The sequence below is a fragment of the Neoarius graeffei genome, chromosome 13, assembly GCF_027579695.1.
Source record: "Neoarius graeffei isolate fNeoGra1 chromosome 13, fNeoGra1.pri, whole genome shotgun sequence".
NCBI classification, from domain to species: Eukaryota; Metazoa; Chordata; class Actinopteri; order Siluriformes; family Ariidae; genus Neoarius; species Neoarius graeffei.
In genome coordinates, this window is record NC_083581.1 from 72,210,728 (window position 1) to 72,234,255 (window position 23,528).

General features: G+C 41.7%; 1 protein-coding gene across 3 annotated transcripts in view; it reads right to left on the bottom strand.

The window, feature by feature from the left end:
• znf385a (zinc finger protein 385A) overlaps positions 1–23,528 on the bottom strand; it is a 215,615-nt gene that overhangs the window by 21,125 nt on the left and 170,962 nt on the right. For all 3 annotated transcript variants that reach the window (XM_060938484.1, XM_060938486.1, XM_060938485.1), the window contains one exon: positions 22,974–23,145. In XM_060938484.1, the coding sequence (XP_060794467.1) occupies positions 22,974–23,145 (172 nt within the window). The remainder of the gene's footprint in view (positions 1–22,973; positions 23,146–23,528) is intronic.

Sequence of the window (23,528 nt, forward strand, 5' to 3'; positions counted from 1 at the left end):
AGAGGACATTAAAAATGCTCCTGCTGTTGGCAGCTTCAAATCTAGGTTAAAGACCAAGCTGTTCTCAGATGCTTTCTGTTAAATAATTAATATTTTTTTACATTTTTTATAATCTTGATTTTCTCTGTATGTTTTAAATTTACTTTAATTTTATTCTATTTTATTCCGCTGGTTTCTTTTTCTTTTTCTCCTTTTTTCTTTTTGGCATTTTATTATTTTATTTCTACTATTGTTTAATTCTTATTATTTTCTTTTAATTCTTTTAATTAATTGTTTTAGATTAAAAATAAAATTATTTTATGTAATTTTATTTCTCTATTGTTTACTGTTTTTGTTTTTGCTTCTGTAAAGCACATTGAACTGCCATTGTGTATGAAATGTGCTATATAAATAAACTTGCCTTGCCTTGCCTTACAAAAACTCGCGGTCCAACCTGCGGAAGCATATTGAGCTATGTGTGGGTGGCACGGTGGTGTAGTGGTTAGCACGGCCGCCTCACAGCAAGAAGGTTCTGGGTTTGAACCCAGCGGCCAGCGAGGGCCTTTCTCTGTGGAGTCTGCATGTTCTCCCCGTGTCTGTGTGGGTTTCCCCCGGGTGCTCTAGTTTCCCCCACAGTCCAAAGACATGCAGTTAGGTTAATGTGGGGCAGCCTTGGGCTGAGGTGCCCTTGAGCGAGGTACCAAACCCCTGACTGCTCCCTGGGCGCTCTAGTGTGTGGCTGCCCACTGCTCTGTGTGTGTGTGTGTTCACTGCTTCAGATGGGTTAAATGCAGAGGATGCATGTGACAAATAAAGGTTTCTTCTTCTGTAAATGTTTTATTCCATGAGAAAGCTTGCAATGAAGTTGTCTGTGCTTTTAGAGCTAGTTGCAATCACTATGCAGTCTGGTTAGTCAAATGACTTTTGATGGATTTGCCTGTCAAGTTGCCGTAGCCTTGTCCACGGCTAATGTTAACACATAGCTAGTTAACATGGACACAGTTAGCATGTAAAAACAGAGTTACGCTAACATGAATAACATTAACTTCTTTGAAGTCCTTTCAGAAATACGTATGCCTTCCATTCTTTGTCTATATGTGCAAGGCACAGTCTACTGCAGTGGAAGGTGCTCCATAGAGCCCATTTTACCAATGTTAAATTTGCTAAAATAATATATCCCAATCACAGTGATGCTTGTAACTGCTGCAAGAAATTTCCAGCTGACCATTCACACATGTTCTGGACGTGCCCGAGGCTGACCAACTTTTGGTCCGATATATTCCAAAGTCTCAAATGGGCGCTCAATACAAATTTAGAACCAAACCCCTTGACTGATCTGTTTGGTCTCCCTCCCTCCCTTACTACACAGCGTGTCATTGCCTTCAGTACCCTGCTGGCCAGGTGTACCATTCTTCTCAAATGGAAACATGTTTCTCCCCCAACTCACAACAGCTGGATACATGAAATCTTACGATGTCTGCAGTTAGAGAAGTTAAGGTTCTCACAGAAGGGATCTCTGACATAATTTCATAAAACCTGAGGAATTAGCTGCTGGAGAAAGAGAGAGAGAGAGAGAGAGAGAGACCCCTTCTCCTTCCCCTCCTTTTTTTTACCCCTGCCCAAATGAAGTTCGGTGGGGGATATAGAAACGGGGTTCCATCCATCAGTCTGGCCGGCCGGCCGGCCGGCCGGCTGTCTATCCGGCTGTCCATCCATCCGGTCACGTTTTCATTTCCGGGCCATATCATTAAAACTACTGAAGATATCTTCATGAAACTTTGTATACATATCAAGCAACATGTGAACTGCTGCCTTTTGCTATTTTTGATTTTTGAAAAAAAGTATTTTTCAAATTTTTATGTAAAAAATAGATTTTGACTTAGTTTCTAAGAGCAATGTTCATTTCCGGAGCATATATCCAAAACTATTCATGATAGGGATTTGAAACTCGGTATACATGTTAACAAGATGATGTAGATGTGCTTTTTCGTACTAAGAAATGTGAGAAATTTTAATTTTTCATGTTTCCATGGAAACAATTTCAGACTTAGTCTCTCAGGTTAGTCTTAGGGGTAGGTTTTGTTTCCGGAGCAGAACTTGAAAACTATGAGTGGTATGGTCTTGAAAGTTGGTATATGTGTTGAATAAGTAATGTCTATGTGCCTTTTGATACTAAGAAATGTGAGAAATTTAAATTTTTAGCTCACCTGGACCAAAGGTCTGGTAGGTTTATGCTATGGGCTGCTGAGGTCGGTGTAAAGAGGTAGGGTTGGTTTCCTGCAGCAGAACTTGAAAACTGTGACAAATAATATCTTGAAACTTGGTATATAGTTGGTATATAGGGCGGGGGATATAGATGACTCTGTCTTCTTCTTCCCCTTGTTGTTCATTTACTTTTCTGATGTTATGTAACTAATTAGTCACTTATTGTGGCCACAACTGACATGGGCTGTGGGGTGGGATAGTAGGATTTATCCTGGGGTTTTCTTTCCCTCTAATGCAGATGCTCTGATGGAATGTAAAGTTGATATACTATTCTATACTGTCTGCAAAAAAACTGAATAAAAAAATTTGGGGAAAAAAAGATATATTTTAGCATAATCTTGCCAAATAAATAGAATGTAGAAATCTGTGTTTAAAGGTGTTTATTCTACAGGTTTGACAAGTTAGTCAGTAAATCCAGTAGATTGCTTCAAAGGCATAAAGTATTGTAAGCATTGTGCAATAATACAACATTGCATTGACAGAAAATGTACTTTTAATACTTAAGTATTTTTAAAAGCAAGTACTTCAGTACTTTAACTTAAGTACAAATTTGACTGGACAACTTTCACTTTATCAGAATAACGTTTGACCAGTGGGATCTGTACTTTGACTTAAATAATGAAGTTGGGTACTTTGTCCACTTCTGGGAGCAGGAATGTCAGAAAGAGAACAGGAGAACAAGACATTGCTTCATCTGAACGTTTACATGTTTGTCTTAATATTTTAATAGCTTTGCCATATATGTGCATACATTTAGGCCCTGTCCACACGGCAACGGATTCAGGTGAATCTGATAAAATTGTTTATCGTTTCGGCCTGGCGTCCACACGGCACCGGCGTTTTGGGTGCCCCAAAACGAAATCTTTTGAGAACGGGTTCCAGAGTGGAAAAATCTGGCAACGGCGCCGTTGCGAAGTCGTCTGGATGAGTAGAACGGATTTGTTTATGATGACGTCACAACCACATGACTGTCAGTGCTTCACGCCGGGTAGAAGTGTAACGAACTCGATGCGAGTTGTCAACAAACCCTATAACTTGGTTCATGAAACGCGCTTACAAAATATTTTCACTGCTTTCCAAAAACAAAAACAATCCCGCCAGCAAAAATAGGGGAAAAAAAGGAGCGAGCTCACCTCTTCAGATGTTGGTTTAAGTCTGACAATACATTCCTCAAAAAGGGCGTAAAAGAACAAAGTAATCCATCAACATGTAGCATTCAATTTATTCCGGACCATTAAAAAATTCTGGAGGATATCAGAATGTTGGCGTACCGGCTTCCATCTACCCCCATTCATTCCTCTTTCTGCGTCTTTTGTTTTACGCTACTGATTAATAATCAAAACTTTATGTGGCTAATGCTACAGAAGAAGGGGTTTATGCGCATGCGTCTACTTCTTCTATTGTTCTGGTGTCTCCGTTGGGACCGTCTTACAGCGCACGTAGAGGTGTGGCATGTGTATTGCATCGTTTTCAGCAAGCGTTGCGTTGCCATATGTACCTGATATTTTACTGATCCGTTGCCCATGTGGACGGGATATTTAAAAAAAAAAAATCTCGTTGCCGTTGTCGTGTGGATGTAGCCTCAGGCTGGGAAACCACTATAGCTTGCACCAATTACAGTGGCCCCATTGTACGTAATCTGCATGTCTTTGGACTGTGGGGGAAAAGAGAGCACCCGGGAGGAAACTCACGCAGACATGGGGAGAACATGAAAACTCCACACAGAAAGGCCTCTGTCAGCCTCAAACCCAGAACTTTCTTGCCGTGAGGCGACAGTGATAACCACCACAGCACTGTGCCACCACCGTAATAGCCTTCTAAGGACCTTCCATTGACACAAATATTAATATAAATAACTAATTTTATGCCAGACCTACACCAAAAGTGAACCTTAGCCTCAGAAACCAAAAGGAAATATATAGGCTCTTTTAGATTTTCTTTTATTTATTTATTTATATGTTTTGTTTTTAATAAGCGCTGCAGGGTTGTTTTTTTTTTTTTTCTTGTGAAAGGTCCAGCCAAACACATTCCAGTCCTTGTAGTGATGTATATAAAACACACACACACACGGTTTTCTCTGAGTAATGCATTTGGAATTCACTCAGATTTCGGAGGAGTGTAATGAAGACCAGCTAAATTTAGGTGGAGGCCCCATGTATTTAGGTGTGAGAGTGTTCCAGAGAAACACATTTAAGTGAAAAGGTCTAGATTTTATGGGTTCCCCCAAACAAACAAGTGAACTGAACATTTTCAGGTGCTAGATGGAACGAACGCTTGCAGCATACTGTACACGTTTAGGGGAAAAACTTTTCAGTATTTACTTCTACAGCAGTGGAGAGAAAAACAAACTTCTTGTGGCAGGAAAAATCAATCCCAGATTATGGTTTTGGAGAGAAAGTGCAATTGTGCATTGTGTTATGGAGAGGAACATAAATCTTTCTTTTAAGCACTTGATTTCCTTCTGGTTACATATTGGATTATTCATCTCCATTTTGGACATTTTCGAAGCTGCTAAAGTCAGTCTGCATATGAGTGCTAAGAAGACATAAATGACACTATTAAATCAAGATTCTAAAGAAACACCTTTCAAGTCAGTTTCTGGCGAAGTCATTAAAGAAGTCAGTAACTACAAGTATCTCGGTTCTTGGATGGAAAGCTCAGAGAAGGACATGCAAGTAAGAAAAGCTCTGACCTGGTCTACCTGCAATAAACTGTTCAAGATATCATCATCTGTAGCCGCTTTATCCTGTTCTACAGGGTCGCAGGCAAGCTGGAGCCTATCCCAGCTGACTACGGGCGAAAGGCGGGGTACACCCTGGACAAGTCGCCAGGTCATCACAGGGCTGACACATAGACACAGACAACCATTCACACTCACATTCACACCTACGGTCAATTTAGAGTCACCAGTTAACCTAACCTGCATGTCTTTGGACTGTGAGGGAAACCGGAGCACCCGGAGGAAACCCACGCAGACACGGGGAGAACATGCAAACTCCACACAGAAAGGCCCTCGTCGGGCTCGACGAGGGCTCGAACCCGGACCTTCTTGCTGTGAGGCGACAGCACTAACCACTACACCACCGTGCCGCCCGTGGCGAAAATGGTTCAGAAGTTAACCTCCTAGGGCTTAGCGGTCACATGCGTGGACAGCACTTTATGGAAATTCGGAACAAGAATCCACATATATGGACATACTTTTTCTCTAAAAGTACATCTTATCAAAAGATGATGCTTAGTTTTTATTCTAATCAGGTTCTAATAAGCCCAAATAGCAAAGAGAAATAAAAAATGCATGTAAAAAAAACAGCTTGGGCCTTAGGAGGTTAAATGTGTTTCATAGTAGGCGTATCAGATGAAAATTCAAATTCAATCCAAATTGCTTGAAACTGTGCTCACTGAATTGAGAATTGAATGCAGAACAACATACTTTTTACAGAATTAAAATATGTTTATCTGTTCTTGAGATATTACAAATCAAAATTGAAGAAACGGATTAATTTTTAGAAAACTGCTGTAATATTCTGTCTGATGATCACATGGTCCAAAATGGGCCTCATTAACCAATGAGATTGGATGTTTTTTCTTAATAACGTTTCTATTTTTCAAGATGTTTACATGGAAATTGGCAGGCACATAGATGATTGTATACTGCATACAAAAGTTGAAAAATTAGTAAGAACCAATTATTCAAATTATCATGTAATTAGTATTAATGATGCTAATTAGGTAAAATGTTAAATGGGTACACTCTCTTCTTCAAAGTTTCACCAAATGGCTTTATTTGTGCAATATAACTGATCTTAACTTTTATTTATACATCACAAAGAAGGAGAAATCAATGTTAATTACAATTACAAATTAAAAGTACAGTTATAAAATATGCATAAATAAGCATTGAATGTCATTCACATCTACCATTCTCTATCATAATAAAAACAAGTAATAAAAGATTATTTCTAATCCCGTCTTTGTGCTCTGTAGGCCTTTGTATTTCTCAAAAGCAGGGCCTATTTCGATTAATATTCACAGCTTTCAAGGCGAACCTCGCAAAGCTGTGTGAGCCACATCCAGTAAACAACTCACATTAACTGAATTGAAATTGACACTCATGTTTCTGACTTCTGGTTTTTTTAAATATCATTCCGACCACTAAGATCTCAATATTTTTTATCAAAACAACTCCAGTTATATTCTAAAATAGTTATTTATTTACAGGAATCAGTTTGATTTAAAAAAAAAATAAGTAGGTAAAGCTATGAAAACTCACTTCGAAGACTCCCGTGAATCATAACATCAAAACTAGCAGACGGAAAATTTTGCTGAATGCTTCATCAGAAACAGTGAGAGCAAGAGAACATCCCTATAAAAGTTATCTGATTGATATTCATGAGTAATCCAGTCAGAAACTGATCAGGAGAGAGAGAGAGAGAGAGAGAGAGAGAGAGCCTGACCGGTTTCCCGTGACTCAAAAAGAAAAGCACCGGCAGTTTCCCGATATCACGCAAGCAGAGTTTTTACTCTGTTGTACCAACTTCAATCTGCCGTTACTCCCAAAGTACTGAACAGATCTTAACCAGATCATTTCTTTGGAAAGCAGAGATTATAAGCTTTTTAATGATAGTATTCACGATAGAAAATATTCAAGAATGAAGCAATGACAGATTTGGAAACTTAAATGAGCGTCTGCATGGACAGTTTTCACAGCACGACCAGTGATTTGCCTATTCATAGAAGGTGCCTTTGAAAAATTCTAGGTATACACTGGACAGACCACATCACCGATGAAGTGGTTCTTAGGCGCACAAACACGAGGGACTTGTATGACATTGTTACAGAACGGAGGCGACGCTTTGCTGGTCATATTTTAAGACTTCCAGACAGCAGACCATCAAAAGCTGCACTTGTCTGGACTCCAAGAAATGGAAAACGCCTGAGAGGACGTTCAAAAAAGACACAGAGAGCCACATTTAAAGAAGATCTCAACAGATGTAACATTCACTGGAGTTCAATAGAGTCTCTTGCAGCCGACAGAGAAAGATGGAGAGAACTTGTGGCCCTTTGCCCATCCCAGGGCTTGAGGAGCTAACTTTTTGTCTGTGATGATCTCAGTCAAACAGATGCTCTGTCTTTCCCTAAGCTGAGGCTAAACTTTACATAAGAGGTGGGTTTTATGGAGTGGAAACATTCAGGCTGAATACGGAAATCTCTTGCAACGTCTTTTTTTTTTTTTTTTTCAGTTTCAAGTCCAGGATGACAGGTGGAACAGCAATATCATGATGGAAATATATAGACTTTATGCTGGAAGCCCTGGAAAGTTTGCTCTCCCTCCATCATACCTGACAAGCCACAGATTCAACATGGACGTCCGTCTTCTTGTGTCACCTTTCCATCTTTCTGTCAGAATGTCATAGCGTTCAGCAGGATTAAAGAGCAGAATGAAGACAAGTTCTCTGGTGATACACACATTATGTTTGAGTAACCCAGAGAAGGTGGGGTGGATAAATGACTCCATCCATACAAACACCACTGTGCACTCTTTTTCAGCACACTGAAAAAGTGAATACAAGGAAAGATTTTTGCTTTTTAATTCGCTCCATGCTACATAAAGTGTGGCTTTAAAAAGAAAAAAAAATCACAGAATTCCTACTCTGTAACCTTCTACTCCCACGACTGCTCTGACAGAACCATTCATCATCTGTAGTTACATCTCACAAATGGACACACAGTAGACTCTGCGAGAAATATTTCTAAGCTCTGTGTTCAAAGAGAAATTAGTGTGAGTGGGAGGTGAGATGCTGCAGTTTCCGCAGTGTGTGAGTGGTTTGGGTTGAACTCTGTGGAGGTGAAGAGACCCACTTAATGCTCAACTCTCATCACATATTAAATATCACCATCATCATTTGTAACCTTCTTCTGCCATTACAGGGTTCTCCAGAAAATCTGAAGTAGCTGGCTAAAAGGAGCACTGATGCTAGGGGGTTTGGGTGCATGCTCCCCTGGAAAATTTTGACATTTACATGCCTTCTGGTGCATTCTCAGATAATAAGTTACTAACAATTTCCCTGTAAAATACTTGTAAAAAAAATATGCCTGAAATTTCCCACCAGATGTATGTGTGCTTGGCTTTCTCAGTTACCCTCTGTAGTACACTGCCTGGCTCTGTAGCATAACTACATGGTGAGCTTATTTGGCGCATGTCTCATGTACTTGATGTGCTTCTGGTGTGGTATTGTGTATTGTACAGTTTTAATTTCAGTATAAATATTTGCACACAGGCAACACAGTGGTGTAGTGGTTAGCACTGTCGCCTCACGGCAAGAAGGTCCTGGGTTCGAGCCCAGTGGCTGACGGGGGGGCCTTTCTGTGTGGAGTTTGCATGTTCTCCCGTGGGTACTCCCATACATGTCAACCTATATGGAATGTATGGATTTGATTCAATAAACATAGTATACGGGCATATACACTGACAGTCAATGAAAATGTCCAGGTGACATTTATGAAAATAATTTTATTCATAAGCTATGAAATCATGTACTAGAAGCTTACAGATCAATATACTGACATTTAACTCGAGATGAATAAACAAAAATCACAATTGTTGTGAGCTTTCATAATGTACAGTCCGAACAAAATGGATACCCTGTAATTGGAAAGTTGCAGCTTCAGTACCGAGTACTGTCCCCACCAACAGCAATACAAGCCGTCAGTCTGCGACGCATACTGCGAATCAAACGGCGAATCCTGTCTTCTGGAATGGCCTGCCACTCCTCTTGAAGAGCCTGGATCAGTTGACCTCTGTTCATGGGACGAGGAACACGGTTCTGGATCTGAACACCAAGGTGATCCCATAAATGCTCAATGGGATTGAGATCAGGTAAATACGCAGGCCATGGCAGGGTTTGGACATTCAATCGACGCCCAACTTCTGAAAAACTTAGGCCGGCTTGCACCATGCCGAGGGCCCGCCATCTGTCATCTGGATTTAACCGTGGCATCTTGGACATAAGGAATACAAAAGTCGGCTTTTTCATGGCCTTAATAAAGGCTATCCAACCCATCCTTTCAACCGTGTACAAATTTTTGTTTTTCTCCAAAACAGCACTTTGAGCTGATTCCTAAAGACCACTCCCTGAAGACTATTGAAAAATGTTTGGATTGAGGAGAACTCATTAATGACTTCTGTGCACGCTATTCAATAGAAACATCTCAAAACAAACATTTCCCCAACTCCGTATTGCATAATATGTTGAATTATTGACCTGGACTTTTTCATTGACTGCCAGTGTAAATAAAGCAATACTTATTCTTTAAAAAAACTTCAATATTTATTTAGAGCTATAATCAATTCCCACGATGAAAAAAGAGCGCATAACATTTACAAACGTACTGTACACCACAGACAGCCAGTAAAGAGTCTTATGAAATCGCGCGTTATCTTGTGGTAGCGAGACTTCGTTCCACTTTTGATCATGTGCACACCGCACTGCGAGAATCCCGCCAACCGTGAAGTCATAGACATATAAACATAGACACCGCCTTCTGCGTAGAATCATACGTCATCCTCGCCGCCATATTGGATGTGGCAAAGTGGAGATTCTTCAACCGTCTCTGGTATAGCGTCTAGACTAGACAGTAGCCGAGAATAAAGATGCCTCATTCATGTGCTGCGTTTAACTGTACCAACAGGTTTACCATCCAAACGAGATCACATGGGATTACTTTTCACAGGTGAGACTGGAAAAATACTTTTCATTGTATTTGGTCATAACGTAATTTTACGAACAGATTTTCCTGACTTTGTGGCTAATATGAAGTCTCGTGCATAATAGCCGCTCGGTGAAACCTGTCTCCAAACAACGAAGTATTTCCTTTGTAACTACGCTGATAACACTTTGTGTTTTTGCCAAACATTGGAGCTTTGTATTCATTCTGAAGGTTTATTGTTATTAATATTGAATAAAAAGTAACTGGGATATATCATTGTTAATTATCATTCAAATTTTAGGTTAATTATTTTAATTTGCATCTTATACGGATTTTATAAGGGAAATACGGATTTTGGAGGTTGGTTATACAGGTTTGATTGACCAAAGGTTGACATGTATGTGCTCCAGTTTCCCCCACAGTCCAAAGACATGCAGATTAGGCTAACTGGTGGCTCTAAATTGACCATAGGTGTGAGTGTGAATTGTTGTGTGTCTCTATGTGTCAGCCCTACGATGATTTGGTGGCTTGTCCAGGGTGTACCCTGCCTCTCACCCATAGTCAGCTGGGACAGGCTCCAGCTTGCTCGCAACCCTGGACAGGATAAGTGGCTACAGATAACGGATGGATGGATAACAATTAGTTATTTGCACTTCATAAGTATGAAGCTTTAGCTCAGGGACCAGACATCTCTATGGGAACTTATGGCCCTTTTACACTACCCTTTTACAGCTCACTTCAGCTCGCTTCAGCTCACTTCAGCCCAACACGGCTCGCGTTTCGACTATCTCAGAACAGCACGACTCAGCTCGCTTCAGCCCTGCTTAGCACCCAAAACTCGCACGGTTTTGGAGTGGGGCTGAAGCGAGCCAAACCGAGCTGAGTGAGGCTGGGGGCGTGAGCAGACACTCCCCTGTGCACTGACTGGTGGGGAGGAGTGTCCTCACATGCCCACACACGCCCCGCGAGCACGCTGGGATCTGTAAACACCACAAACCCGGAAGAAGAAGAATTACGAATTACGAGAATTTCTGAAGCCTTATGCGCCTCGCCTCATCTATACGCTCTTGCCAGTATCTGTTGGCGTTGTCGGTGACAACAAGCCACAGCACCAAGACCAGCAACACTAACGACTCCATGTTTATTGTTTACTATCCGGGTCGTGAGACTACCGCTTAAAAGATCACTGATGTCACTGTTTGCGCCGCTTAACGACATCGCGTGACGTCCACCCACTTTCGCTAACTCCACCCAATGTGTCCACCCACTTCCAGCCAGCACGGTTCAGCGTGGTTGTAGTCGAAATGCAACTTCAATAGCCCCGCTCAGCTTGACTCAGCCTGACTCAGCACGGCACGGCTCAGCCCGACTCAGCCGCGTTTCTAGTGGAAAAGCGGCATTAAGAGGCCCTGCCTCGTCCATCTCTGAGTTACGTGTCGATCCTGAGACACCAGTGGTGCTAACCTCTTCTGCTCCTCAAACTCGTCTGATCCATCCTGATACCCTATGTCTGGCTGGAGTCTCATCACATCGCTTCTGTGGAGGACTGCACCATATGGACAGTCGAAAGTCGCACTTGGAAGATGCTCTGGACACTCATCGATGCATCGATGCCTGAGGACTACAGTCGACTTGCTAACTTCAGGACTGCAGTTGTCACAAACAGTTTTGCACTCAAGTTTCCATCAATGAACTGTTTATAACTTCAACAAAACAGACTTCATGTTAAAACTATAATGAGTTTCTTGGTTACACAGTTATACTTTTTGACTCTATAGGACACTGTTATAGAAGCGAGTTATTTATAATCACGCTTTCTGTTATCACTCAAATGAGGATGGGTTCCCTTTTGAGCCTGGTTCCTCTCAAGGTTTCTTCCTCGTGTCATCTGAGGGAGTTTTTCCTTTCCACCATCACCACAGACTTGCTCATCGGGGATAAATTAGGAGAAAAATTAGGGATAAATTTAGCTCATATTTAAAGTCTTTAATTTTCTGTAAAGCTGCTTTGCAACAGTGTCTGTTGTTAAAAGCGCTATACAAATAAACTTGACTTCTGGATATGAAAATAACAATTCTTAGATATGAAAATATTGTTTACGATTTATATGTAGGGTGGCATGGTGGTGTAGTGGTTAGCGCTGTCGCCTCACAGCAAGAAGGTCTGGGTTCAAGCCCCGGGGCCGGCGAGGGCCTTTCTGTGTGGAGTTTGCATGTTCTCCCCGTGTCCGCGTGGGTTTCCTCTGGGTGCTCCAGTTTCCCCCACAGTCCAAAGACATGCAGGTTAGGTTAACTGGTGACTCTAAATTGAGCGTAGGTGTGAATGTGAGTGTGAATGGTTGTCTGTGTCTATGTGTCAGCCCTGTGATGACCTGGCGACTTGTCCAGGGTGTACCCCGCCTTTCGCCTGTAGTCAGCTGGGATAGGATCCAGCTTGCCTGCGACCCTGTAGAAGGATAAAGTGGCTAGAGATAATGAGATGAGATTTATATGTACAAGCCTGCAGAAAACATAGACTTTATGTTTATTTGGCCCACGGAAGGTTTTAGTTTCTTCTTCGGTGGCATTTTGTGAAAACCAAGTGAAATCGTCTGCAACAACCACCGACTGCATCTTTACTGTCGTCTTCTACGGCATGGTCACGTGGTCCGGCTCAGCCAATCAGAACACGAGAATCGGTCAACAAATATGGCATCACTTCTGGTCATGCTAGACCCAAATTGAAGACGATTTCATGTTGGAATAATTGGATTTGCCGCAAATTATGAGCAGGGAAGACAACATAAATGGCTTGAACATCTCATCTCATTATCTCTAGCCGCTTTATCCTGTTCTACAGGGTCGCAGGCAAACTGGAGCCTATCCCAGCTGACTACGGGCGAAAGGCAGGGTACACCCTGGACAAGTCGCCAGGTTATCACAGGGCTGACACATAGACAACCATTCACACTCACACCTACAGTCAATTTAGAGTCACCAGTTAACCTAACCTGCATGTCTTTGGGGGAAACCGGAGCACCTGGAGGAAACCCACGCGGACACAGGGAGAACATGCAAACTCTGCAGAGAAAGGCCCTCGCCGGCCACGGGGCTCGAACCCGGACCTTCTTGCTGTGAGGCGACAGCGCTAACCACTACACCACCGTGCCGCCCCGCTTGAACATTGAAAGGTAATGTTTTGTTTTGTTTTTGGGATCTAGTAGCCGGCGCAGACCATCTGTGTAGGTGGAGAAAACCACCAGTCGCTGGTGCTTGTGGACATCTCTGCGTTAGTGCATTCTACTGAAAGATGATGATTCGCTTTTCTCCAGTGTTTATATTTCAGATTGACGTGAGACAAGGTATCAGATGGGTTGGTATCATCAACCCTAAGCCAAACTACACCTTAAATAATTCAAGACTGGCTTCAAAGGCATAAAATACTGTAATGCATAGTAAAATGCTTTAAAAGTGGGTAATTACATACCGAAATAAGAGCCTGAATCATATTTAGCAGTATACTCGTATGTTTCTACCACGCTTTTCAGGTTTTATGGCACCGGGCACAGAAGTATGTGTGTGTGTCAGGTGAGGTTCAGGCATGGCTGAGCCTCACAGGTGGATCAGGTGTTGAAGAGGTCAGATAGGATCGAGGGCCAGTCGCCTGCCATCCCACTTCCCCCTACCCGTTATTAATCATGCATGAGCTCTGAAACCACGAAGCCCATACGAGCTCTGTGACTGATTAATTATAGAGAGGGCTACGTTTACTCACACGCACACTCTTTTTCTCTCTGGCTGACTTTCTCTCTCTAAACACTGAGTCAAAAAGAAAAAAATGTACACCATAAATAAAAAATGTTTACTGTCATTTTTATAGACTCGAGATGTTCTGCCACTTTAGCTTCAATCCTGGATGAAATGCTATTTCGATTTCTATATTCAGCTTCAAAACTGTTTTAAAGTTCTGTCTTAACTGTAAGCCAGATGCCCAAACGATTGTCTCAAATTCGAACAGCTGTAAAGTGGTCGTAAAGCATGCAGGCTGGTTTTACTGCAGCCCTTCATTAGAAAGGGAGGGACTAAGGAAAGCGAAAGCCAAAAGGAGTAAACAGAGGGTCTGGAGATTCGTCTCCCACGTTTACATCCCCCATGCCCTGGTGTGGCCTCGTCCCCAGAGCCTCGGGCTAATTCAGCCTCCAGGAAACAAGCTCTATTTCTTGTGGGGAATTAATCAATTGGCTTTCCTGACAGCAGGGTGAAACTGTACACCCGTGCTGGTTAAAAGGTGATGCCACTGATCTTTCTATTGTTTTTCCAGCTTCTCTAAGAGGCAGCTCCAGTGATGCGTGCAAGCAAACCTTAAATAAATAATAGCAGTTCCAGCAAACATTGCACGTCGCAATTCTCATGAAAGTGTGGGAGTTTTTCTATGTTCTCTCCAACATGACCTCCCACCCAAGCTGCACACACACTAATTAGGGGTGTAACTCAAGGCCAGTATGTGGATCTCTTTAATGCTCCAAATACACATATCTGTATTTGGATTTAAACTCAAATTGGACATGGTCTAATCCTGAAAATTTGTTTTTTTAATGAACTCTATGGTTATACCCCCAAAAGACTGAAAAAACCCAGAAACAGGAAGACTAGCATTGTCAGCAAGGTGTGTGAACTCTGGCTCTGACACTTCCTCAACCTTCGCTACATCATTTGAGTTCATAAGTTGTTGCTGTTTGTTTGTTTATTTGTTTGTTTAAGTTGTTTTGTTTTTACTTGGATTGCTGGGTTGTTCCCATATGAATTGTTGTTGTTATTGTTGTTTTTTAAGTAGAATATATATATATTTTTTAACTTGGGTTGCTGGGTTGTTCCCATATGAATTTTTGTTGTTGTTGTTTTAAGTTGATTTTTTTTTATCTTGGATTGCTCAGTTGTTCCCATATGATTTGCTGTTTAAGCTGAATTTTTTTTTTTTTTACTTGGATTGCTGGGTTGTTCCTATATGAATTTTGTTGTTGTTATTGTTGTTGTTGTTGTTTAAGTTGATTTTTTTAAACTTGGATGACTGGGTTGCTCCCATATGATTTTGTTGTTGTTGTTGTTTAAGTAGATTTTTTTAAAACTTGGATTGCTGGGGGGGGGGGGTCACGGTGGTGTAGCGGTTAGCACTGTCGCCTCACAGCAAGAAGATCCGGGTTCGAGCCCCGTGGCCGGCGAGGGCCTTTCTGTGTGGAGTTTGCATGTTCTCCCCGTGTCCGCGTGGGTTTCCTCTGGGTGCTCCGGTTTCCCCCAAAGACATGCAGGTTAGGTTAACTGGTGACTCTAAATTGACTGTAGGTGTGAATGTGAATGGTTGTCTGTGTCTATGTGTCAGCCCTGTGATGACCTGGCGACTTGTCCAGGGTGTACCCCGCCTTTCGCCCGTAGTCAGCTGGGATAGGCTCCAGCTTGCCTCCGACCCTGTAGAAGGATAAAGCGGCTAGAGATAATGAGATGAGATGGATTGCTGGGTTGTTTCCATATGATTTGTTGTTTAAGGTGATTTTTATTTATTTATTTATTTTTTTACTTGGATTGCTGGGTTGTTCCTATATGAATTTTATTGTTGTTGTTGTTGTTGAAGTTGATTTTTTTTTCAGCTTGGATTGTTCCCATATGTTTTTTGTTTGTTTGTTTGTTTGTTTTTGATTTTTTTCTGCGTCCTGTGGGATCCCTATCCTGATGCACACCTCTCTGAAACTCAGCCACATTCCTTACTGTGCCTTAAACCTTTCTAAGAACAATTAGCCTTTAAAGAACTTCATAGAACATATTACTTCCCTCAATCAGAAAATCAAACACATAATATTCAGGGTGTGGCGTGACATAATGAAGACAAACCGCACTAAAATTTGAAGCATAAAATGAATCCTCCAAATTCTTGTGGCACATCAAACACACCACAGTCCATTTATACTCACAGTGAACCCAAATCTAAACCCGGAGAAAGTGTTTCCACGCTACGAACGCACTGGCATCGAGTCGAAGAAACCTCTGGGAACTCTGAGGTACAAGATTATTCTTTTAAACTGTTAGGGCACTCGATTCACCATTATTCTTTTTTACCACCAGATCCAGTGCTTCAAGTAGCCAGATGGGCCTGCAGCTGTTCAATCTTTTGGGGTTGTCAGCTCGGTGGACGCTTCACTGTGAAACTGATATTAAGAAAACGCTGCAAAGAGGAAGATGGGAGATATGAGCTATCAGGCAATTCACTGGAATTCTGTAAATGTGTGTGTGTGCTCGGGCAAAGGGTCACAGGATGGAGGTTTGGATGGAAAAAGGCATTCTTTCACATGTATCTGGTTACACATTTAGATCATAGCTAGCTTGTTTTGGCTCTCTGCTGCTGGAACTCATCCTGTCCTAGCCCTTATGAATGTGCAAGCAAATCCCTGGGTGAGACATGGCAGTACTGTACCCTCGTTTCTGTCCCCTGTTTTGTTTTGTTTTGTTTTTTTAACCCTATCCTATTAGAGTTTGGTGAAAGAAAACATAGGAATATGATTCTGTCTCCACACTTCCGGCCACATGAAAGTACGTACATGAAAATGTGAATGTCTGTCTCTCTGGGCCTCTGAGGTTATAACTGTAGTGACATCCAGAAAAAAAAAAAATGAAAAGGACAGTCTTTGGAAAATCCAGCTTTGTGCACTTCCCACTTTCCTAATGTTTTGATCCAACCTTGGGTTAGTCAGGATGAGTTAATGGAAAGAGAATGTTGGAAAGGGAATGGCAGTGTCACCCTCTTTCATCCCTCTCTACAGCTCTTTATCCTCTCATCTCAACCTGTTGTCTGAATCATCTGCCCACATTTAATCACTTTTGATCAGACAAAGTTCAACTGTGATGTGTCTGCTCTGCTCTGCTGTTGGCCTCTTTTGCAAGCTAATCCCCTTAGACTTGTGAAATCTCTGGATGATGGGTTTTTTTTTTTCATCTACAATCTCCCAGTCTCACACCATCACCGTCTTTCTCGCTCACTATTCACCAAGTGCTGCCAGCTTTAGCTCTCTGAATCCAACAGTTTATTTTGAACGAGAGGCAACTTGCCTTCTAATACCCGGTGCCACCACCTACAACGTTCTAAGCTCATCAGCTGCTTCCACTTACTAAAGATGCAAAACAACTGACATGAATTGAAAATGTCACACGAATCATATGAGATTGGCCTTTAAATAGGGATCAATAGTTAAAGCCTTGGTTGGCCCTAGACTTCAGAACTACGATTGAAGATTCCCATGCTCTGTCCATGAGATTAGCAGCATGGCTGTACGAGTTCAGGGTCAGGACTTGTAACTGATCTTTGAGCCCATGGACTAATGGTTAAAGAAGCAGCTTTGGGACCAAAAGGTTGCTGGTTCAATTCCCTGGACTAACAGGAAAGGCTGAAGTGCCCTTGAGCAAGGTGTCTAACCCCCAAATGCTCCTCAGGTTGCTCTGGGTATGTTTGTCCATTGCTCTGGATAAGAGTGTCTGCAAAATGCCTGTAATGTGACCACAGTGCCTGAAAGGTAGCTCTTTTTGTCATACAAAGGTCAGAGAACAGACTTGAAGGAGCTAGAGCATGTAATAGAAAGGTTTATACAGTTTTTCTGTTGAAGCCATGAATCATTTGCTAAGCAAACAGGGTGCTAGGTGATTCACAGGAACCTTTATTAGCTGTAAAGAATGCTGGAAATTGAGGTGAAAGGAATGTATGATGTGTAATTAAATACAGACATGGAAAAGAGGCCCATAAGCTCAGATGTTTCTGCCTGACCACTAACTAGAACAGCAGGATTCAGTCCGAGTTAGGAAGAATTACAACACAATCCAAAAACTCCCGAACATCTCCTTCATTTCAAGAGTTGTAAAAAAATATATATATATATATATACACATTCCAACATAAGGGGCGGCACGGTGGTGTAGTGGTTAGCGCTGTCGCCTCACAGGTTCGAGCCCCGTGGCTGGTGAGGGCCTTTCTGTGTGGAGTTTGCATGTTCTCCCCGTGTCCGCGTGGGTTTCCTCCGGGTGCTCCGGTTTCCCCCACAGTCCAAAGACATGCAGGTTAGGTTAACTGGTGACTCTAAATTGACTGTAGGTGTGAATGTGAGTGTGAATGGTTGTCTGTGTCTATGTGTCAGCCCTGTGATGATCTGGCGACTTGTCCAGGGTGTACCCCGCCTTTCGCCCGTAGTCAGCTGGGATAGGCTCCAGCTTGCCTGCGACCCTGTAGAAGGATAAAGTGGCTAGAGATAATGAGATGAGATGAGATTCCAACATAAGACTTCTTCCACTATACACTCACCAGCCACTTTAATAGGAACAAACATCTTCATCATCATCTTCTCCCTTGTCCAGCATTGTTGCCAGGTCAGGGTCCATGTGGACCCTATTGATCCACATGTCATATTAATTGGAACATAGTTTTACATCAGGTACCCTTCCTGCCACAACTCTCCCATTTCTGGCCTTGGGAAACAGCCATGCACACCTATGGACAGTTTAGAGTAGCCTGTTAACCAAGTGCATGTCTTTGGACTGTGGAGGAACCCAGAGAACCCAGAGGAAACCCACACAGACCATGCAAACTCCACACAGAAAGGCCGTCGTCAGCCACTGGGCTCGAACCCAGAGCCTTCTTGCTAACCACTACACCACCACACTGAAAAAAGTGAAACAAAGCTGTTGTTCATTTAATGTATTTGTTTTCATTCCAGTGAATAAAAAAAATAGTTTGCTCCCATATTCAAAAGTTGTTTAAATTAATTTAAAATATTCAGTTTTAACAAAGATTATTTACATTAAGTAATAAAACCAATGTATTTAGAGGCGCCGTGGCTCAGTCGACTAAGGCGCCATACCATAAATCCGGGGACCCGGGTTTGATTCTGACCCGAGGTCATGTCCCGATCTCTCTCCAGCTCATTTCCTGTCTCTATGCTGTCCTATCCAATAAAGGTGAAAAAAGCCCCCCAAAAAATCTTTAAAAAAAAAGTATTTATTTTAATTTAGGAAAATCTGAAATAATTGCTTTGGTTCAACCATCAGAAATTGGTTTACATGAAGTTAAATATTTCAGGTCAAATCAAATGAATTATTTATATTGTATAACACTACAATATTAGGTGTGATCGATTACCTCAATTTTTTTAATTTGAGCCAATGTTTAATTTTTTTCAGTGCATGCTGCCCTTATAGGAACAGCTGTACACCTGTACGTTCATGCAATTATCCAATTAGCTCATCAAGTGGTAGCAGCACAAAGCATACAGTTATTCAGATGCAGGTTAAGAGCTTCAGTTAATGTTCACACCATACATCAGAATGGGGGATGTGAGCTGAGTGACTTTGGTCCTGGCATGGTTGTTGGTTTGTTGGAGTATTTCAGAAGATTTTCATGCACAACAATCTCTAGTGATTGCACAGAGTTTACACTGTCCTAATAAAGTGGATATTTAGTGGATGTTAGTTGCTATGTGTATTAATGATTTATTATATATTTATTCTATCCACATTCACTGTATATGAACAATTGTATGCACTGATTGGCTACGCTACTACTAGGCTATCAGCTCCTATAGATGACTTGCAACCACGTGATCAAAATGTGCTACGTCATGAGCGTCTGCCATGATGGTGGATATACAAAGCAACTAGGGTGGCAGGCACTGAAAGCGTGTCTGTAAACAATGCTGAATTTTCTCAGTATTACCGTGATTTGAACAGTTGAGCGAAGATTCGATACAAAGAGAAGATAGGTATGTGTGGTTTTGACCAATATTATTTTAAAAAGTCGGACTTTTCTGAAGATAAGACGCTTCTACCGACCATCGAGTACGAATACAGTACAGGTCATTTCGTCCAAAGCCTCTTTCATATGGACTATGAAAACTATTGGACGAAATGGTCATTGGACAAAGTGTCCTGATCCCCTCGTCTCCTCTCCGTCCTGTCTCCTTAGTTTCCTCGCCCTCTTTCCGAATCATGAACGGAATTCTAAAAAATCGGAACGTCCCACGGTCACGAGTACTGTTGTGATCACAACCATATACAGCACAAAGATATGGCATAGCTAAAAGAATACTTAAAGCAGTGGAAAAACAAAGACAGTTGCGCACGCGTGACTGTGTTTTGTATGGAAAGTTGCTTGACTCCGCGTTTGTATATCCACCAACATGGCCGACATCCAGGTTTCTATTTTGCTTTGACGTCACTTGCAAGTCAAGGATAACGTGAGTAGAGGAAAACAAAATGGTGGCGCGTGTTGCTGAACCAACCGAGGACGAAATAAAAACTCTACTCGAAAACAAAACCCAAAAGGATTTAAAAAAAAGCAACAAAATATGGAATAAAAGTATTTAATGGTAAGAACATATCTTTTTTTTTAATTTTTCAAGGATTATTATTATCACATTTTTCACAGGCAGCACGGTGGTGTAGTGGTTAGCGCTGTCGCCTCACAGCAAGAAGGTCCTGGGTTCGAGCCCCGGGGCCGGCGAGGGCCTTTCTGTGCGGAGTTTGCATGTTCTCCCCGTGTCCGCGTGGGTTTCCTCCGGGTGCTCCGGTTTCCCCCACAGTCCAAAGACATGCAGGTTAGGTTAACTGGTGACTCTAAATTGACCGTAGGTGTGAATGTGAGTGTGAATGGTTGTCTGTGTCTATGTGTCAGCCCTGTGATGACCTGGCGACTTGTCCAGGGTGTACCCCGCCTTTCGCCCGTAGTCAGCTGGGATAGGCTCCAGCTTGCCTGCGACCCTGTAGAAGGATAAAGCGGCTAGAGATAATGTGATGTGTGTGTGTGTGTGATATTATTATCACATTTTTCACAGGCAGCACGGTGGTGTAGTGGTTAGCGCTGTCGCCTCACAGCAAGAAGGTCCTGGGTTCGAGCCCCGGGGCTGGCGAGGGCCTTTCTGTGCGGAGTTTGCATGTTCTCCGCGTGGGTTTCCTCCGGGTGCTCCGGTTTCCCCCACAGTCCAAAGACATGCAGGTTAGGTTAACTGGTGACTCTAAATTGAGCGTAGGTGTGAATGTGAGTGTGAATGGTTGTCTGTGTCTATGTGTCAGCCCTGTGATGACCTGGCGACTTGTCCAGGGTGTACCCCGCCTTTCGCCCGTAGTCAGCTGGGATAGGCTCCAGCTTGCCTGCGACCCTGTAGAAGGATAAAGCGGCTAGAGATAATGAGATGAGACATTTTTCACAAATTGCTACTGTCATTTCGCCGGTTTATTTACATTCTAAGCGGAAATTATTTTGTTGGACGTTTTGTAGAAAGTTTCCATTTATTGGACTTGCAAAAAATAAAAATAAAAATGCTGTTTCTCAAAATCCAGTGAATGTGGATAGAATAAAATGGTTATTCCACTCAATCTCATCGTACATGGTTTATAGCCAACTCAATGCTACGTGTCTCGTCAGTTATCAGCTCATGTACGACTCGATTTCGTGGAATAACCGTTAAATCTACACTACCGTTCAAAAGTTTGGGGTCACTTTGAAATGTCCTTATTTTTGAAAGAAAAGCACTGTTCTTTTCAATGAAGATCACTTTAAACTAATCAGAAATCCACTCTATACATTGCTAATGTGCTAAATGACTATTCTAGCTGCAAATGTCTGGTTTTTGGTGCAATATCTCCATAGGTGTATAGAGGCCCATTTCCAGCAACTCTCACTCCAGTGTTCTAATGGTACAATGTGTTTGCTCATTGCCTCAGAAGGCTAATGGATGATTAGAAAACCCTTGTACAATCATGTTAGCACAGCTGAAAACAGTTGAGCTCTTTAGAGAAGCTATAAAACTGACCTTCCTTTGAGCAGATTGAGTTTCTGGAGCATCACATTTGTGGGGTCGATTAAATGCTCAAAATGGCCAGAAAAATGTCTTGACTATATTTTCTATTCATTTTACAACTTATGGTGGTAAATAAAAGTGTGGCTTTTCATGGAAAACACAAAATTGTCTGGGTGACCCCAAACTTTTGAACGGTAGTGTACAGTGATGTTCAAAAGTCTTAGGCTCATGTAAAGAAATGCTGTCGACCAAAAATGGCTTAAAAATAAGGAAATGAAAGGTTTCAACATTAAAAAAGTATGATAAACAGTAATCAGTAAGCCACAATAAATGAAACAAAGCCAGTATTTGGTGTCCTGATCCTTTGTTTTTAAAAAAAATATTTAAAAAAATAGTAGTCTCAGGTCCAATGAGTGCAGTTTTATGCGGAAATGAGCTGTAGGTTTTACTGAACATCTTACAGAACCAGCCACAGTTCTTCTGGGCACTTTGTCACACTTGCTTCATTTTGCACCAAAATTTTTCCAGTAGCCTTCATTATGTTTTCTTTTTTAATCTGAAAAGTGCTCTCTTATGGAATATGCTGTTCAGATATAAACTTTTTTTTTCTGTAGCATTTAATTTTGTGCTGGAAAAAAACGGTTTGGAGTTTGGAACTCTAAAATGTTTTTGTAATGTTTTGACTTGATAATGTAGAAGTCATAAAATAGAAATCTATAACAAAGTCTGTATGAGGAAAAAAATAGGGGGGCTAAGACTTTCGCACAGTACTGTATGTTAGAATGGTTTGTATGATTTCATAATGATTTATATGAAATAGGACAGGTTAGACAGATATATACTGTTATTATTATTACTATTATTACATTCAGGGTATGTTTTTCTTTCTTTCAATAGTTAAGGGTTTATAGCTTCCTGATGGGATTTTCGTTTATACACTGTCGGAAACACTATGTCCTTAACAATTCTTGATGTATATATGACTATTTCTCGAAAGCTTTTCTCTGTTAAATTGCACATCATTGAATCTGCGTTAAACATCTGATCTACCGTAAGATTATGCCCAGTGTTCCTGGGAGAAGCTCCAGATCCACCAGACCCTGACCTGAATAAATCAGTTACTGAAGGGTAATCAGTGAATAATATTTTAGTTTTAGGCTCAGACCTTTGGACTCTAATACATGCCGTGCTAACAGAGTGTGTAGACTATAATCATCACCTGTTTTGCTGGAGTCAGTGTCTGAATTGGCCGTCAAGGCTCCTGGCGGTGATGGAGAGGAAGTGGGACCAGGAGGAGGCTTGTCACTTTCCTGTGGACGAGTCTTGGAGGTCTCGATGCCCTTCACTCTCCTGGCATGGCGGTTCCCCTTATAGTGAGCCTCCGCCTGACTCTGAAATGAAAAATAAGTTTTCAACTGGTGCTGTTGGCCCAATGTTGTCCACAAAAACCCACAGCCAAACTTAGGTTTGTTTTATTCCATTTCCTAAAAGTCTGCACATTTTTCCTTCTTCACTTAACTGGCTTATACTTAAAAGTGAAATACTGCAACATAAAAATAAACACCAGGTTCTGACAAATGCTTATTAACAAAGCAGCCCTTTCATTATACAATATAAAATAAAAACACAACAGTGAACGTCATGATGTCATGCCACAAGGACACTACACCAACTTGGTCACATTGAGCATAATGAACACTTTCTAAGTAAGGCCTGTCAGTGTTGTGGGTGCCGTTCTTTTCCATTCTTTATTCATGAGGAGCTCCAGTCGACA